Raw genomic sequence first — 19,819 nt, 5'->3', positions numbered from 1 at the left:
GTTTATGATTTTAAAAATTTAACATTTTACTTAATTGCCTTGATTTATGTGTATTTTCAAATTGTAGACTGACAAGATCTTTATTTTTAGAAGTCAGTAGTGTTTAACTTCCAAATAAATGCATAACATTAGCTGTTTATATTGTAATAGTGGCATCTCTTCTATATTTAATGTGTAGCAATGACTATTCAAACCTCAAGAAATGTTTTAGTTTATAATAGTAATTTTTCAAAACAATAGAATACATTTTCTGAATCCAAAACAACGCAGTTATTTCTGCATGTGTGCTTTCTAAGTATTTAGAAGATTAGATTTCTAATAAACATGGCCTAAATTAGGTTTCTGCATGTAGCTTTAATCAATGCATTTATTGCGTTGCATCCTTTAGCCACCTTTCTCTTTTCACTCACAATGTCAGTAATTGTTTTTCAGTGAAGAAAATTCTTTATAATTTCGTAGTGTAGATGCATGTGTAAAATGTCTGTATAAGTTGTATATTTGGAGAGAGGTTTTTTAAAGATTCTAAATCACAGCATGTCTTCCTCCCCCTCTCCCCCCCTTACCTGGTTTTAGCTCCTCTTTGGTTCAGGTGTGCTGGTGTCTCTAAGCCTTTCTGGGCCGCAGCTGGAGAAAGTGATGATTGACAGAAGCCTGGTGGGGAAGCTCATCTCAGACACCATCAGTGATGGTAATTAGCCCCATGTGCAAATCAATTGCCTACATTAACAGTGGGGCAGGAGAAATAGTGTGTCAACAGGTAGACTAATTATTACCACTGGGGACTTGCAAACACAACAAGTAATTGCTTGTAATAGCGTACTTACACCCCCTGGGACCAATACAAGTTTCTACTAATATTTAATATCAAAGTTTTTTTCTTCTTGTCAAGTGTTAAGCTTATATTCTGAGTTGTTTTTTACTTTTTCCTTAAAAGAAGTGAACATTTTTTCAAAATAGGGTTTTGTTTTCATTTTTTCAAAATTAGTTCTCTATAACTGGTACTTCAAATATATATTTCATTTCCAAATGAACTTTGAATAAATAACACAAATATATCAACACAACCACCAGTAAACAATTGATGCTTTGGCTCTCATAGGAAGATTCTTTGTTACTAAAGTCTTATGAATACTAACTTTTGAGAGATTTTGGGCTATATTTTCTCAATAGTAAAGATCAATGCCTAATATACTGGACAATCAGGTCCTATTAAGTGACATCACAATCAGTCTGTAATTGGTACAAAGCACATAAGAAAAAGATATTAAGCCAGTTATTGAATAGGAAGGATACTGACATTTATTGAACCAAAAGGCTCTATATGCTGGGTTCCTAACCTATCTATTTAATACAAGAAAACAATTGTATAAAGTATAGTTATTTCCATTTTTACACATAAGGAAACTGAAGCTGAGCTACTAAGGAACATGTCCAGAGTCATATAGCTAGAAAGTGACTGAGCTAAGATTTGAATACAGGTTCTGGCTGTGAAGCCCATTTTCCTTTCACTATACTGTGCTGACTCCTGAATTTTTAAAGATTATATTCTTTTATTCAAGGTAAAAAGGTTGAGAAACATTGTATTTTAATGAAAGATTGAAAATGGTCAGTATCTTAAATTTAGTAATTGAAGGAAGTATGTCCTAGTGGAAAGGACAGAGGTGAGAATAAAGACATCTTGTGTCTGCTGTGTTCTCTCACTAGCTAAGTCTGAATAAATCAGACATAATCACATCATCTTGAAGAAATGAACTCTGCAGGATGGCCATAATTAGCAACATTACTGATAGTAATAAGCTGGGGGTAGGATTGTAAGCATGCCGTTTCCCCTTCCTTACAGGAGTAAGGTGCTGAGGAAGCTTCCCTGTAGAAGAGGTTCCATTTTCATATGTCTAATAATTGACCCCTTCGTTGGTACTCCAAATAAAATACTGGCTGTGATGATTTTGTTATATTGATGCTCCTCAATGAGAATTAAAAGGAGACTTTCAGCACAATTCATGTCTCTGAGTTACCCTTTTTCACATATTTCTTTTATTTGTACCCAAAATAATACACTCTCATGGGAACATGGTAACAATGTGATTTCTTGGCAGTTCTCCAGATTCTCCTGTAATTGTGTAGATCCACTGTTGGTCACTGTTTGTATAGTCAGGGGTGTGAAAGTAAAGGAAAATGTATAAAACATTTAATAATTTCTTTATGCTAGGAACAATGCAAAACATTTCTCAAATTCCTGTAACATGTTTTTATCAATAATTTTATGTAACATTAATAGCCCTTTATATAATCCACAAATATTTGTTATTTACCTACTTGTGTGCTTTAGTGACAAAGCTGTAGTAATATTGTGCTAATTTTCATTATTAAATATTTATGTAATGTACATATTGGTCATAATATGCTTTATTTCATCCAGCTTGTATGCCCCTAAAAGAAGATTCATTGATGAAAATTTTTTAAATAAAGAGACTGGTAGAGAACACTGATCAGTATCCCCTAATAAATCCACTTTATCCTCAGATGGTTTCTATCGTATAAACATAGGATTAAACTCTTAGCATAAATAAAATGGAATGTTTTCATCTCTACATTCAGGTGTGAAATAGTTTTTTTTTAAATACCTTTATAGCCCTGGTTCTAAATACATCTCATCCGGTGGTGGTCCTCAAATATCAGTGTATATTGAAATAGTCACAGGAAAAAAAAATCACACATGATTAGATTGACAATTATTGTTTATTCCTAATATCTTTAATATTTTTATAAAATGCTATAATGATATTCAAGAGACTTTAGTGATTTCAATTAATATGTATGTTTGAAAATAGCTTTTTGTAACATCAGTGGAAAAATATTCATTATTTTATTCTAACTTGATATTATCTAATTATGTGTTTTAGCTCTTCTCACAGACAGTTTTATCATCTTATCATTTTTGGCACAAAACAAACTATGTTTTATTCAGTTTACCAAGAAGATGGATTCTTCTGATGTAAACAAAAGACTGGAAAAACTCTCAGCCTTGGATTATAAGGTAGAGATTTTGATTTATATAGTCATATTATTAATTATTAAGGTATATGAGAGTATCACATAAGTTGGTATTCTGCTCATTATTCTTCAACATTTCTGGATTTCAGAAAAACTGGAAATATTACAGGATTAAGCTTAATTAACTGTAAACAGTGGCCATCCTAAGTTTTCTTTTATACTCTCACTATAGGGGGTTGTCTAACAATGGCACATTTGGAGCAATTTATATAGTATTTATAGATGTCAAAGACAGAAAATAGAGGCAAGTTACACTTTTGAAAATGGTTGTCATGCTAGTGGTAGTATGTATACCATTCTCATTTTCGCCTAAGACCCCATATCATCTTTCTAGAGTAGGATAGCTGCTCTGGTTTCCACTTCACAAGTAAAGAAAGAAAGACGAAGGCACTTTCAAAGGTTAATACAAAAGTGTAATAAACAAGGAGGGGGAAGAACCCTCCCCCTCCAACTATAACTGGACAAAATGCAAAAAGAAATCTCCTTCATGTGTTAGTATCTCTCCCTTCACTAACTCCAGGTAATTTGCTTCCTTCCTGTATCAAGGGCTTCACATCTGTTAAGGCAGAATTTTTATTTTAAGTGATGTGTTTAATTTGAGTTTTGCCACATTACATTTTAACTGCTGGGAAGGCATATTCTCTGCTAGGATGAGTATCTAATACATTTTCCAGGCTGTTTCAGTTCAAGGCCTCTTTTCAGCAGTGACTTGTATTTGCAAGATTGATCCAACCTCTGTGATGTGGATTTGAGACAGTTCACTGTTCACTGGGAACAAAGCTGATATACAGCTTCCTTAAAAAAGATGCACACTTATGCCATACCTAGAGCATCTGTAGCAAGAGCAAAGAGTTTGAGAAGCTAGCTCTGTAACTTGAAATGTGTGTGTGTTTTTGGCAAAGTAGTATTTAACCTAACCTTTTGCCCTTTGGGATTATTACTTATGAATGAGGTGGTGGTAGCATGGGAGGATTTAGTTTTATTTAGCAGAAACATTTATTCTTAAAAAAAGATTTTTAATGTGGAATAAAATAAATGAGTTTTTCATTGTGGTGATAAACTACCATCTAGTTTCATTTGCCAGCTTTGTGAAACTTCTATAAAACCTTAATATAGATTTTTTAAAACTGGAAATTAGTGCTATTTATTATATTTGGTTAGCCAAAACAAAAATGGTATTAGCATTCTTAAAGGGATATTAGTTCTAGAATGGCTAACTTCAGATTTACTTGAAATACTGTTTATTTACTAAAATTGATCGGTCTTTAAAATGTACCAGTGTGCATTAACTCAAACCATTTAAAGTAATTATATATAAAATTTTGGATGACTAGTTTCTTTATCTTAGGTGTGATAGCTTGATAAAATCTTCTCAGATGAAGAGTAGTAGCTACCTGAGAACAGAGGGAAACTGTCAAGATGTCATCTTTTCTTATGAAAAGATGAGGAAAACAGATCTAGCATTTGGGTCCTTAAACCTTAAGTAAGGGAATTACTTACTTGCTTATTTGAATATGCCTTTGGATTTAGGAAAATAGGAACATTGGCACTCCATGTCATTTCTATACATTAGAGAAGTAATCTGTTTCCCTTCAGAAAGCTCATTAATTTCATTTCCTGGTTTAATATTTAAAATATATATTTTTAATACTTAGTCAAATCTGCTATTTGTCCATTGGAAGGATATTTTAAGAAATTTGTTTATTTTACATTCCCTCTTGGTCATCATGACAGAATGCTGATAATATTAAACTCATAGGAAACAGGAAATTTCCTAACATTTCATAACATAAGTGATTTGTATTATGTGACAACTGAAAATGTCAGTTACTCATTGTGACTCAATTTCTTCATCTAGAAATTCATAGGTAACATACTTATGCAGCAAATCAGACATCGAAATAATGTATGTGTATTTTTAAGTACTTAGCAGTTTCATCATGGTATTTCTCTCAAATAAGAAGACTTAAAACAATGATATTGAGAGCTTAAATATAAGAAATTACACTTAATAGCATAAAGTACATCTGTGTTGTCTGTCATTGCCCATTTGGATTTTAAAACAAGGAAGTGGTATAGAGTATTGTACTTTCGCTTTTCTTTACAGCTGTACCATAGTTTAATTCTTTCAGATTGATATAATTTTGGCAAAGAAAATTGCAGAGTAAACATCCTTAAACTATTGACCTTTAACAAGTTTTCCTGTCTACATCTGAAAAAATCCAATTCAATTTATTTAACAGTGAAGAGACACTGTGAGGAGTTAAATGTTTACCATGAGAGAACAACACTGGTAATTACTTTGATTTCAGTTCCTTTTGATGTGCATTCAGAGGATGAAGAGGTCAGTAATATTATGGCCATGCAAATAGAAAAGGGTTCCTTTTGACCATATTGAAAAAAAATAGCAGAGGATTATTAAAGCATTAACCTTGGTTTTAATGGCCTTGGTTGAGTGGTGAGATCACAATTTGGATGAGCCTGATTATTTACTAAATACAATACATAAATGCAACGGGTTCTTAACACCCATTGCACTCTGGCATTATCGCATTACTGCCATCCTTTGTTGCCTTGCAGACAGGAATATGAAAGCAATCTGTCATGTAGTGAGACTGGCTCCAGAAGCATTTCTCTGATAAGAAGACCCCCTGCCCTTTGCTAGTGTCTGGTCCAGTAGGCTTAGCCATGCGCTTAATCCCCAGAAAGTGGTTCGATTATTGCTGACCAGCAATGGCAAGATAGTTTTTTTTTTTTCTTCCAAGCTATCAACCTTCCATTAATTCCTTAAGCAGAAATACGGTGCAATCTATATTTCCTTGGCATGTGTCACACAGATGGTGCCGTGCTTATGTTTTCAAATAACCATGTTCCAAAATAACATAGTTTGAATAATAAATTCTACAAATCCTGCCTAAGAAAGAGAAGCATAATTCTCAGAAGCTGCATAAACTTTTATGCATGATGCTGTGGCTTATCCCTTTTATGCAGAATATATGTGTATACGTCGCATATATTCTTTAAAGAGATATTTGCCTCAAGTTATTTTTCCTTTTTTTGTTGTCAGTCATTGTTAACATGTTATGTCTTAAATAGTAGTGAGACTCTCTTGGTCAGCAGTACTGAACTTGTCATTTTATACAGCTGGTCCTAAATCCTATGTGTAGGTCGATACTGTCAAGCAACCATGACTGTACATTTTGGTATTGATTGGAATTGCTACATTCAATTCCTTCCTAACTCACATTTCTTCTTTTCCTTCCTTCGCTAAAAATGGGGAGAATTTTGAACATATGTCTTTTTTATATATGTGTCAGAAGAATTTGGTAAATTCTGACACCTTCTTACGCACATGTTTAACATGCATATTTACTTGCATGTAACTACATTTCCAGATGCTTTAATTTTTGTAATACTTGAGGATTTTGCATCTTTTAAAAGAAATGTTTCATGTATGCTTTTTTTAAATCATTAGATTTTCTATTATGAAATACCTGGCCCAATAAACAAGACAACAGAGCGACATCTAGCTATCAACTGTGTTCATGATAGAGTTATTTGCTGGTGGCCACTGGTCAACGATGATGCTTGGCCTTGGGCCCCCGTTTCTTCTGAGAAGGACAGAGCCAATCTACTCCTCCTGGGTTATGCTCAAGGAAGACTAGAGGTAAATCTAAAACAAATATGTACATTTTAATAAAGTGTAAATAAAATAGAACTATTAGATTTTCTATTCTGAAATAAATGTGAATATTTTTTACCTATAATTTATTTTTTTCAAATATTCAAAAAGTATCATATTTAGAAGATACCCAGACAATTCCAGGGCTGGCTAGAATAGTATAGTAATTAAGAGTCCAGGCTTCCAGGTTCAAATGCTAGCTCTGCCACTATGTAGCTTCCTGTCCTTGACCAAGTTACTAACTTGTATGTGCTATAGTTTCATTATTTGAAAAATACAGTTCATGATGATAAATGAGTTAATACATGCATTTAGAGCAATATCAATGTATAGTAAGCCCTGAATCACTGTTCACTATTATGACTCTTGTTATTATCATTATTAATTCTATTATTACTGTTTACTCATGATATCATGCCTGTGAAAGCTTTTGTTACCAGTTACTCTCTTCAAACTTCAGTCAGTTAACAAACATTAGTTAAATGCCTATATTGTGTAAGGCCCTGTCGTGCCAGACCGCATTTGGGGCAAGGATATTTAAGGAGAGTTATAGATTATGAAGTGAGTACAGTATCCTCTATCGATTCATGATAATGGTTTGACCATTCATTCATATATGTGAACCTATGTGTATTTTCAGTTTGTACTAATACTTTGGTTACAAAATTCTCTGTTTTTGTTGTATTATAACCGTAAAAAAAAGCTTCCTCTCCCCCACTTTCTTATGTAGGTAAAATAGTATGTTCCTGTATTTGCCTCTAAATCAGTTATCTTTTAGACTTTAAGGAGTATTTCCCAGAATTAGTATTTGAGATAAGATGAATAAGTTTAAGTTTTCTCTATCCCTACCTACCTCTCCTGGTTTTATAAACTTTCAGGCTGTCTTTTTAAGACTGAAGAGTCCTAAAATTTGATGTGTAATAAATATGTATATATGTATGTATGTCTTCCATAAAAATCCTGGTAATCACCGATAGATTTTTTAGTTTCCTTTTTCTGGAACTTTTCTAATTCTGTTACAGTGATTAAAATCACTTGTAGTGATATAGGTGTGGATTTTGTGAGGCTAAATAAGTGCTCTATTCCTACTCACTTCCTGTTAATGACCAACATTTTATTGATCTTGAGTTCAGTAGTTGATTGAGTAAAAGACTTTGTTAAAATGACTTAATGTAATTAAGCTAATTAGAATTCAATTAAATGTGTGTCTTATAATAAAAGTAAAAATAATTAAATTAGCTTTTAGTTACATATTTTACAAATTAACTTTCTTTGAAATGAGTCCTTATATGAAAGTAGGACTGTCCTAAAAGGATATACATAGTCTACATACCTCATTGCCTGGTGTCATCTAGATCATGGACTTTGGAGTTGAATAAACTTGGGGTTGCCTGTTGGTTGCATCATATACTATGTGACCTTAATCAAGTTTACTCCCTCTAAGCTTCTGCCTGCTTCTAGCTAATTCTGTGTTCTGTGGCTTTGAGTAGATCACCTACCCTATCTGACTTTAGTTTTCTTATTTTTAAAACAATTGCTTTAATTCAGATAGGTCACCTCTAGGTCTTTAACAGCTTTAAGAAGTGCTTCTATGGATCCTGAAGCACAGATCTGATTTAGACATTGCCTGCTTAAAAGTCTTCTGTAGATGCTAAAACCAAACTCAGCCTCAGCACTAAAAAACCCACCCTGATTGCCCTTTGCCTACCTTTCCAGTGTTGTTTCCTTACATAAACCATGTCTTAGTCAAATGTATTTACTTGCTGACTCATTATTTCCTACCTCTGCATGTGCACATTAGTGGTATTTCTACTTGAAATAGCCATGTCATTTAGCAACTACTGAGCATGACCATGGGGTAAACACTGTATTTCATACCAGGGGATATGAATAAGAAACTGTCCGTGCCTTCAAGGATCTTAGTGTCTGCCAATAAGAGACAAATATGAAAATGTGTAAGTGCATTAAAGTGTTAATGGTGCTGTGGGTAGAGTATGTGTAAGCTATAGTGGGACCCAATAGAAAGTGGTGATCGATTATCTACTTAGAGAGATGTTAAGTAGGGAAGATTGACGAGGCTTCCCAATATGCTTAAATATGAGCTTAGCACACAATTTTACTTTTTAAAATTATCCTTTCTTATCTAACCTTTCTAGAGTTGATATCAAAGTTTTATTAGCTCTGTGGAATGATTTGGCTAGCTTTTTCCTTTTCTCCTCTCTGTAAAAGTACCAAAAGAAATTGATACTTGAAAATTTGGTAAAACTTACCTATAAAACTTCCTGGGTGTGATGTCTTTTAAGGAGGGTAGATTTTTTTCATTACTGATTCCATTTTTAAAGAGTTGTTTTTTTCCTTTTTTTTCCATAATTGGTGTTTCTAGAAAATTACTCATTTTATGCATTTGAGTATTTTTTCATAAAGTTGTATGCAAATTTGTACATGATTCTTTATTCACCACTGATTGTGTAATTTCCTCCCTTTTGATCTTATTAAGATATACAGTTCATTTTTTTGTCAAGAGCTTTTGTTTTAGGAATTGGCCCTTTTAGTTATTCTAGCAACTGGAAAAATTTGTAAAGATTTCTTTTTTAGAGCTTCATGTGAAAGTCATTATGCAAAAAGTGTAATCTTGTAGAAGAAATGTCTAGGGCATTAATTGTTTTTCTTGTGTGTGTGTGAAGACATAATCTTTAAATACGAAGAATAGAATTTTTTTTAGAATATCGTGAACCAAAAGTACCAGTCTATTAAAGTAGTATTCAGGCATATTCCTTTAATTTTTTTTTTTTCAGTAGCAGCCGAGGGACTTCTTGGACTAATCATCAGAATAAAGATAACAATATGCTCTTAAACCCTAAAATTCAAACTAAAAAAAAAAACCAGCCTTGTAGAGAAGAAATTTAATCATTGGATCTACTGAACTATAGAATTTTTAAAAAGCATTTATCATCTAGGTTCTATCAGAAAAGATAAGCTTTTATTTGGACAATGGCAGGATCCTAGAGCAGTAGTTCCTAGCTTTGACAACACATTAAGATCACCTACAGAGCTTTTAAAAGAGGCCCACCCAGACCAGTTACATCAGAATCTCTGGAGGGGAGGGAATATCAGTATCTTTTATAGGTTCCCTAGGCGATTCTCGTGGGCTTCCAAGTTGAGAACCACTGCTATACAGCAAACTTAAAAAAAATGTTTTTTAAGCCATCTTTTTTACATAACAGACCATGAAAAGGATAAAGCCCACATACTGAACCAAATGAGAGTTTTAACAGTAGATTCTAAGTAGAAAATTGGCTTACCAAGCAGCTCAAAACAAAACAAAGGAAACATAGAAATAAGCTCTCTGTGACTGAATTATGTGACTTTCAGAGGAGAAACATTTTTAAATTATTTTATGGATATTAGAAAACTGCTGGTCTAATTTCACACCACAGAACTCTAAACAACAGTCTATATATATATAATATATATATTTTATATTTTAGATATAAAATATATTTTACATATAAAAATTTTTTATATATAAATATTTATATATTTTTTATATATAAATATTTTATGTTTTATATATTTTATAATATATATAACATATATATTACATATATATTATATATATATATATATACTTTAGACGGAGTCTCGCTCTGTCACCAGGCTGGAGTGCAGTAGTGCAATCTCGGTTCACTGCAATATCCGCCTCCCAGGTTCAAGTGATTATCCTGCCCCAGCCTCCCAAGTAGCTGAGACTACAGGCACGCACCATCACGCCCAGCTAATTTTTGTATTTTTAGTAAAGACAGGGTTTCAACATGTTGGCCAGGATAGTCTCGATCTCTTGACCTCGTGATCTGCCCGCCTCGGCCTCCCAAAGTGCTGGGATTACAGGCATGAGCCACCGCGCCCAGCCCAACAGTCCATATCTTAATTAGAAGAACAGAACAGAGAGAATTATGTAGTCTAAGAAAAAATTCTTTTGAAAAATATAGAGTAAATAGTACAGAAAAAATTTTTTATAAGTAAATTCATTTAAAAATATTAATATATTTTAATGGTCTATATGTAGATTATCACATATAACATGGTAGTTGTTTTCATTTGAATTTCCACATACTCTTTTTCTTTTATTTTTCAACTTATTTTAGAATTGGGAGGTACTTATGCAGGCTTGTTAAGAAAGATGTATTGCAGGTTGCTGTGGTTTGGGGTATGATTGAAGCCATCACCCAGGTAGTGAGCATAGTACCCAGTAGGTAGTTTTTTAGTCCTTGTCCTCCTCCCTCTCTCCCTGCTCTACTATTAGTCCCCACTGTATATTGTTTCCCTCTTTATGTCCGTGTATACCCAGTGTTTAGCTCTCACTTATAAGTGAGAACTGTTGTATTTACCTTTCTGTTCCTGCATTAATTCACTCAGGATAATGGCCTCCAGCTGTATCCCTGTTGCTAGAAAGGACATACTTTTGTTCTTTTTTATGGCTGCATAGTATTTCATGGTGTGTGTGCGTGTGTGTGTGTGTGTGTGTGTGTGTGTGTGTATGTATCACATTTTCTTTATCCAGTCCACCATTCGATGGGCACCTGGGTAGATTCCATGTTTTTGCTATTGCGAATAGCACTGCAGTGAATTTACAGGTGCACATGTCCTTTTGGTAGAATGATTTATTTTCTTTTCAGTGTATACCCAGTAATAGGATGGCTAGGTCGAATGGTAGTTCAACTCTTAGTTCTTTGAGAAATTTCCAGACTGCACTCCACAGTGGCTGGACTAATTTACATACCCACCAACAGTGTGTAAGTATCCCTTTTTTTTCTGCAGCGTCACCAATTTCTGTTATTTTTTGACTTTTAACAAAAGCCATTCTGACGGGTGTGAGATGGTATCTCATTTTGGTTTTGATTTGCATTTCTGTGATGATTAGTGATTATGAGGATTCTTTCATATGTTTGTTGGCGATTTGTATGTCTTCTTTTGAGAAATTCATGTCCTTTGCCCGCTTTTTATAGAGGTTGTTTGTTTTTTGCTTCTTGATTTGTTTATGTTCCTTATAGATCCTATGTATTAGACCTTTGTTGGATGCACAGTTTACAAATATTTTCTCTCATTCTGTAGGTTGTCTCTTTACTCTCTTTACAGTGTTTCTTGCTGTGTAGAAGCTCTTTAGTTTAATTAGGCCCCACTTAATTTGTGTTTTTCTTGTATTTGCTTTTGAGGACTTTACCATAAATTCTTTGCTAAGACTGATATTGAGAAGGGTATTTCCTAGGTTTCCTTGTAGGATATTTATAGTTTGAGATATTACATTTAAGTTTTTTAAGTGAATTAATTTTTGTTTAATTTAATCGTGAATTAATTTTTGTTTATGCTGAGGAGGGCTTCCAGTTTCATTCTTCTGCACATGAATAGCTAGCTATCCTAACACTATTTATTGAATAGGGAGTGTTTTCCCCATTGCTTATTTTTGTCAAGTTTGTTGAAGATCAAGATGGTTGTAGGTGTGTGACTTTTTTACTGGGTTCTCTATTCTGTTCCATCTCTAGGTTGCTTTGGGCATTATGGCCATTTTAACAAGAATGATTCTTCCAGTCTCTGAGCATGGAATGTTTTTCCATTTATTTGTGTTGTCTCTGATTTCTTTCAACAGTATTTCGTAGTTCTTATTGCAGAGGTCTTTTACCTCCCTGGTTAGCTGTCTTCTTAGGCATTTTATTCTTTTTGTGGCTATTGTGAATGGGATTGCAATCTTGATTTGGACATTATTGGTGTAGAAAAATCTTGCGTGATTACCCTGGCAAGGACTTCAGTACTATACTGAACAGGAGTGGTGAGAGTGGGCATCCTTGTCTTGTTCCAGTTTTCAAGGAGAATGCTCCCAACTTTTGCTCATTCGGTATGATGTTGGCTGTGGGTTTGAAATAGATGGCTTTTATTGTGTTGAGGTATGTTCCTTCGATACCTATTTTGTTGGGGGTTGTCAAAGGATGTTGGATTTTATTGAAAGCCTTTTCTGCATCTATTGAGGTAATCATGTGGTTTTTGTCTTTAGTTCTGTTTATGTGATAAATCACATTTATTGATTTGTGTATGTTGAACCAACCTTGCATCCCAGGGATAAAACCTACTTGATTGTGGTGAATTAACTTTTTGATGTGCTGCTGGATTTGGTTTTCTAGTGTTTTGTTGAGGATTTTTGCATCTATGTTAGTCAGGGATATTGGCCTGAAGTTTTCTTTTTTTGTTGTGTCTCTGCCAGATTTTGGTATCAGGATGATGCTGGCTTCGTAGAATGAGTTAGGGAGGAGTCCCTCCTCCTCGATTTTTTTTTTTTTTTTTTTTTTTTTTTTTTGGCATAGTTTCAATAGGATTGGTACAAGTTCTTCTTTTTACGTCTGGTAGAATTCGGCTGTGAATCCATCTGGTCCAAGGCTTTTTTTGGTTGGTAGGGTTTTTATTACTGATTCAATTTCGGAACTCATTATTGGTCTGTTCAGGTTTTCACTTTCTTTCTGGTTCAATCTTGAGGGGTTCTGTGTTTCCAGGAATGTATCTATTTCCTACAGATTTTCTAAGTTTTATGCATGGTGATGTTCATAATAGTCTCTAAGGATCTTTTGCATTCCTGTGGGATCATTTGTAATGTCATCTTTGTCATTTCTGATTCTGCTTATTTGGATCTTCTTTCTGTCTTTGTTAATCTAGCTAGCACTCTATTAATCTTGTTTATTCTCTCAGAAAACAACTTTTGGTCTTATTGATCTTTGTATGGATTTTTGTGTTTCAATTTTGTTCGGTTCTCTGATTTTGGCTATTTCTTTTCTACTGCTACCTTTGGGGTTCATTTGTTATTTTTTTCCTATTTCCTCTAGGTGCAATGTTAGATTGTTAATTTGAGAGCTTTCTAACTTCTTGATGTAGGCATTTACTGCGGTAAATTTTCCTCTTAACTTCACCCAGAGATTTTGTATGTTGTGTCTCTGTTTTCATTAATTTCAAAAATTTTAAAATTTCTGCCTTAATTTCATTGTTTACTCAAAAGTCATTCAGGAGTAAGTTGTTTAATTTCCATGTAATTTTGTGGTTTTGGGAGAACTTTTGGTATTGATTTCTATTTTTATTGCAATGTAGTCCAAGAGTATAGTTGGTATGATTTTGATTTTTTAAAAAATTTATTGATACTTGCTTTATGGCTAAGGAGGTTGTCAGTTTTTGAGTGTGTCCCTTGTGCAGATGAGAAGAATGTATGTTCTGTGGTTGTTGGGTGGAGTATTCTTTTATATGTCTATCAGGTCCAATTGGTCAGGTGTTGCAGTTTAGTCCAGAACTTCATTTTTAGTTTTCTGCCTTGATGATCTGTCACATGATATCAGTGGGTTGTTGAAGTCTCTCTCTATTATTGTGCGGCTAAGTATTTCACATAGGTCAAGAAGAATTCGTTTTATGAATGTGGGTGCTCCAGTGTTGGGTGCATATATATTTAGGATAGTTAGATCTTCTTGTTGAATTGAACCCTTTTTTTTTTTTTATCATGTAATACCCTTCTTTGTCCTTCTCGACTATTGTTAAAGTCTGTTTTATCTGATGTAAGAATAGTGGCCCCTGCTCTTTTTTGATTTCTGTTTGCATGATAGATCTTTCTCCATCCCTTAGTTTGAGCTTGTGGGTGTTGTTAAATGTGAATTGGCTCTCTTAAAGACAATAGACACTTGGACCTTGTCTTTTTATTCAACTTGCAACTCCATGCCTTTTAAGTGGGATGTCGGGACCATTTACGTGCAAAGTTAATACTGATATGTGAGATTTTGATGCTGTCATTGTGTTACTAGCTGGTTGTTTTGTAGATGATGTTTAGTTGCTTTTGATGTGTAGTTGCTTTATAGTATTTGTGGGCTATGTGCTTACTTGTGTTTTTGTGGTAGCAGGTATTATTCTTTTGTTTCCATGTTTAGCACTCCCTTAAGGACTTCTTGTAAGGCTGGTGTACTGGTAATGAATTCCCTTAGCATTACTTGTTTGAAAAGGATTTTATTTCTTCTTCACTTATGAAGCTTAGTTTGGTGAGATATGAAATTCTTGGTTGGAATTTCTTTTCTTTAATGATGCTGAAAATAGGCCCCTAACCTCTTCTGCCATTTGTTTTGTTTTGTTTTTTTGAGACAGAGTCTCACTCTGTCACCTAGGCTGGAGTGCAGTGATATGATCTTGGCTCACTGCAACCTCCGCTTGAACTGGGTTCAAGCGATTCCCCTGCCTCAGCCTCCTGAGTAGCTGGAACTACAGGTGCACGCCACCATGCCCAGCTAATTTTTGTATTTTTTAGTAGAAATGGGGTTTCACCATATTGGCCAGGCTGGTCTCGAACTCCTGACCTCATGATCCGCCCGCCTCAGCCTCCCAAGAGTGCTGGCATTACAGGCGTGAGCCACCATGCTCGGCCTCCTCTTTTGTCTTTTAAGTTTCTGCTGAGAGGTCTGCTGCTAGCCTGACGTAGTTCCCTTTGTAAGTGACCTGACCCTCTGTCTAGCTCCCTTTAAGATTTTTTCTTTGATGTTGACTTTGGGCAATCTGAAGAGTATGTGCCTTGGGGATGGTTGTCTTTTATAGTATCTTGCATGGGTTCTCTGTATTTCTTGAATTTGCATATCAGTCTCTCTAGGAAGATTGAGAATGTTTTCTTGGACTGTATTCTCAAATATGTTTTCCAAGTTGCTTACTCTCTCTTCTTCCCTCTCAGAAATGCCAGTGAGTCATAGGTTTGATTTCTTTACATAATCCCATATTTTGCAGAGGTTTTACTCATTTTTAAAAATTCTTTTAAAATTTTTTTGTCTTACTAAGTTGATTTAAAGAACTCGTCTTTGAGCTCTGAGATTCTTTTCGTAGTTTAGTCTATTATGTTGTTAATGCTTCCAACAGTATTTTGAAATTCTTGTAGTGAATTTTTCAGTTTCAGAAGTTGAGTTTTATTGTTTCTTAAAATGGCTATTTCATCTTTCTACTCTTGAATCATTTTACTGGATTCACTGGGTTCTACTGGGTTTCAACAGAATCTTGATGAGCTTCATTGCCACCCAGATTCTGAATTCTATGTCTGCCATTTCTGTTGCTTCAATCTGGTAAAGAACTGTTGCTAGGGAGCTAGTGCACTTGTTTGGAGGTAGGGGGACACTCTGACTTTTGAATCACCAATGTTCTTGCGCGCATCCTTTCTCATCTGAGCGGGCTGGTATTGTCTTTTGGATTTGCTGTTGTTGAATGGGGCTTTTTGTTTTTACATAATTTATTTCCCTTGAGTTTTTAACTGTGGTCAATAGGCTTTGTTTCTGGATGCTTTCAGAAGGCCAAGTGTCTGCACAGGATCTTCATTTGTGGCTAGATTCTTGCTCTCGGTTTTACAAGCTATGTATACTGGAAGAGTATTTTTGGTGTTGTAATTTAAGCTGCAATCCAGTAGATGGCGCTTAAGAGTAATGCCTGGCAGATAAGTTCTTAGCCACGTGGCTCTTGTATTTCAGCACATTCGCAGCATCTCTCTGTGGTGTTGGGGGAAAGATAAGCCCCTCGCCAGATCCATTCCCAGGCCTTGGGGATCCCCGTCCGATCACTCGCACCGCGCCCAATACCTTTGTTAGGTATTCTAGGCCTCAGGCTTTCTTAGATACGGGCTGTGGCTGGCAGACAGGCTATACCCTTCCCAGATAACCCTGTGGAGGGAGGCATGCCCCAGGCCCACACCAGCCCACGAATACCCAGTTTCACTCTTCTGAGTGTTCTGAAAGTGGGAGCTCTTCCCCCGCTTACATGCTGGCCACAGATCTCAGCTCGGCTCCCCTGAGTTGTGTGCAGTAACCCTGGGGGATTGGGACTGGGCCTGCAGCTTTGCTCTCTGGCCCGTGGTTTGGGTACCGGCCATATTGGGGCAGTCAAAGTGCTCCAAGGCCACTAGCAAAGCACTCAGGCTGGGCAGTGGAGGCTGTGCTGTGTACACACTCTTGCAGGAGTGGCCAAGCAGGGCCTTGGGAGGGGCTGGTGGACAACGAGGGTGTGAAGAACAGTCATGCCTCAGTCCTATGAGAAAGACAGTCCTCTTCTCTCCTGGCTCAGTGGTCAGTTGGGGGATAGAACTACCTGGAGGAAAATGGAGAACCTATGACCACATTTTGCTGCAGCTGCCCCACTTACAAGGGCTGACGTACACCCCCTCCCCCACCCCACCCCCCCCACACTGCGCGCCTCCCTGGGCTCCATGCTGGCTGAAGCTTTGTCTCTGCTTACTCTCTGGGCAGATACCCCTGCCAATTCAAACGTGTATGGGGGTTGTGGGATCTCTTGTAGCTAGGATCCCAGAGGTAAGCGGCGAGAGAGCGTTCCCCTGCCATCACTTCACTCACCCCTTCCTTAGGAGCTGTTCAGGGCCAGGATCTAGTCCTGGTGCTCAGCAATCCTATGCAGGGTTCCTAGTTTCTTCCATCTTCAGCTTCGTGTCTGTATCCCTCTCTATTGAATGTCAGTGTTTTTTCTCCGAAGATCTGTTCCAAGTACCTTGGCTTACTCAATATTTTGGTCTCTCTCAGTGGTAGAGGTACCTCCTGGCTGTGTCAAGTTGGCCATCTTATCCCTCATTAATCTCCACATACTTTTAATATTTCTTTTTGGAAAGTTATTACCATCCTCCTAGAACTAGTATTTTATTCATTTGCTTTGTCACATAATTCATTTGTCAACAAACACCTTTAGCTTGAACCAACTTTTATCAGTAATGTGAACCACTATCAATCACATGATGACAACTTATTCTGCCCTTACTTTATAGTATCTAAGCAGGTACTTTAACTTTTCAGATATGTAGACTTGATAATGCTTTCTGAGTATGGTGGTAATTTCATGATCTCTTACTCAGAACAGGTCCTTGAATTTGTTTACCAAATTAACCAAAAATATATAAGCAGAGCTATTAAACCTTAAAATATGTAGTCAGGGAAACATAAGATTATGAAAACAATTTTCCCATAAGAAGAAAAAACTAGTTTTCCAGGGTTTTTCAGGAGCAGTAACTTATGGGAAAGTAATAATGTAACCAACTATTAATGTAATTTGATACAATAGGCATTCAGAAGGCATTATAAATGCATCCAACTGTAAAGGCAAAATACTTAAGAAACCTATCTTCCCCAAAAATGCATATACTGTGTTAGCTTTCAACCAGTGACAAAGATATTCTGCTTTAGGGATGGCAATTTTTAAAGAAACCTCTTTATTATAAAATAAAGCACACATAAAACCACACAAAATAAATGCATAGTTTAATGAGCTATTACAAAGGAAACACTCCTGAAACCACCACCCAAGTGAGGAAATAGAATTGTGCAGGCACCCAGAAGTACCTCCATGTGCTCTGTCATGATCTTAACCTCTTCCCTGTCCCCCAAAGTAACTACTATCATGACTTTGTATCACTTTCTTGTATACCCATATAGCTTTTGTCACCGAGTGTGCATCCCCAGAAACCATAGTTTAATATTAGCCATTTAAGACATTTTAATGTGTATCTTAAATCTCTTTTAATGTACAAGTCCCCCATCCATCCTTTCTTTTTCTGTAAAATTTGTTGAAACTGTAGTGTCCCACAGTCTGGATTTTATTGCTTGCATATTCATGTTTGGTTCAATATGTTTCTCTGTTATTTGAAAATTCCTCAAGTTAGTAGTCAGTTTTGGCAAGACTATATGAGATGGTGTGTCTTTCGTCAGGAGGCACATAATTTCATATTTTCTCTCAGTTCTTTCTCTTTTTTGATGTTAGCAGCTATTCAATGTTCAATGCCTAGATCCATTAATTCATTAGGGTTGCAAAATGGTAATATTATAATTATATTATTTATTTTTCATTGATTACTTGGGATACTTTTATAAAGAGACACTTCCACTCAACTCCTATATGTTTCCTAATGGTTGTACTTATATAGGGTAAACAGGACAAATGTCTGGTTATTTTCTATTTACCAGTTTTTGAGATAATGAATTGATTCTCTAGTACTCTCTGAAGGTGCCCTGTTAGCTTTTGTTTTTAAAATAGCATTATTAATTCATGAATTTTAATACATTTGATTTGATGGGGTCCTAAATTATAATTATTATCCTTTGGAAGCTCAGATTGTCCCATCTTAGGCCAGTGGGAGGCTCTTCAGGTTGGCTGTTCTTTTTGTATGGCCTCAGCAGTCTTGGGTAGCTTCTCTGCTATCTGTTGTGATAGTATATTCTTTGTTTATCTTGTATATTTTCTGCCCCACACCTGGAATTAGTCATTTCTCCAAGACACTGTGGTTTCCTTTTAATGGAAAATGGTATTTTACACCTGAGTCAGGGTGTTAGGGATATTAGGCTGTTGTTTTTGGGTTGATCGTTGTTTCTAGGTTTCTTCAGTAGAAAGAGTTGGAGATTTTATACATATACATATTCGTAATGAGTCCGTGCCAACACTTAACAACTGAAATTCAGGACTCCAGAGTTTTTAATTAAACCTCTTCTGTATTACATTTATATCTCCTTCTTTCTGTATCAAAAATCCTAGTTTGTAGGGACACAGGATGAATAAGAATATCCCGTAATTTCTCATTTACTTTAACCCACAGTACACACTTAACAGTTTCAAGATAATCATGCTAATACTACCACTGTATATAATGTTCTCTTTCTTTTAATCTTCATCTAGTTGTCTGTAGGTTTTGGGTTTTGCCCTTTAGTTTAACTATCTGTTTTATGTGGGGACTTAGAGACATTAAAAATCTGTGGTACTCCCCGTGACAACTCTCCAGAATTAGGGATGCCGTGTTTATGGTCATGATGAACACCTTTAGTTTGAACCAACTTTCTGTGAAAGCTTAAGGCCTGTGTTTAGATTCACATTTTTGCATGTGGATGTCCAGCTGTTCCAGCACTATTTCTTGAGAAGACTATCCTTTCTCCAATGAATTGCCTTTGCTACTTTGTCAAATATCAGTTGATTATATTTGTGTGGGTCTATTTCTCGGCTTTCTGTTCTGTTCCATTGATCTATTTACCTGTTTTTTTAATGAAATAAAGTTTT

At 35.5% G+C, this 19,819-nt stretch overlaps 1 protein-coding gene across 1 annotated transcript in view; it reads left to right on the top strand.

Annotated features, from left to right (window-relative positions):
* Positions 1 to 19,819, top strand: part of WDPCP (WD repeat containing planar cell polarity effector) — a 478,431-nt gene that overhangs the window by 154,109 nt on the left and 304,503 nt on the right. The window contains exons 7-9 of the mRNA XM_003262443.4: positions 574 to 688; positions 2,904 to 3,037; positions 6,530 to 6,721. Of these exons, the coding sequence (XP_003262491.2) occupies positions 574 to 688; positions 2,904 to 3,037; positions 6,530 to 6,721 (441 nt within the window). The remainder of the gene's footprint in view (positions 1 to 573; positions 689 to 2,903; positions 3,038 to 6,529; positions 6,722 to 19,819) is intronic.

The sequence above is a fragment of the Nomascus leucogenys genome, chromosome 14, assembly GCF_006542625.1.
Source record: "Nomascus leucogenys isolate Asia chromosome 14, Asia_NLE_v1, whole genome shotgun sequence".
NCBI classification, from domain to species: Eukaryota; Metazoa; Chordata; class Mammalia; order Primates; family Hylobatidae; genus Nomascus; species Nomascus leucogenys.
The sequence above is the reverse complement of the archived record's forward strand: the minus strand, read 5'-3'. Positions and strand labels throughout refer to the sequence as shown.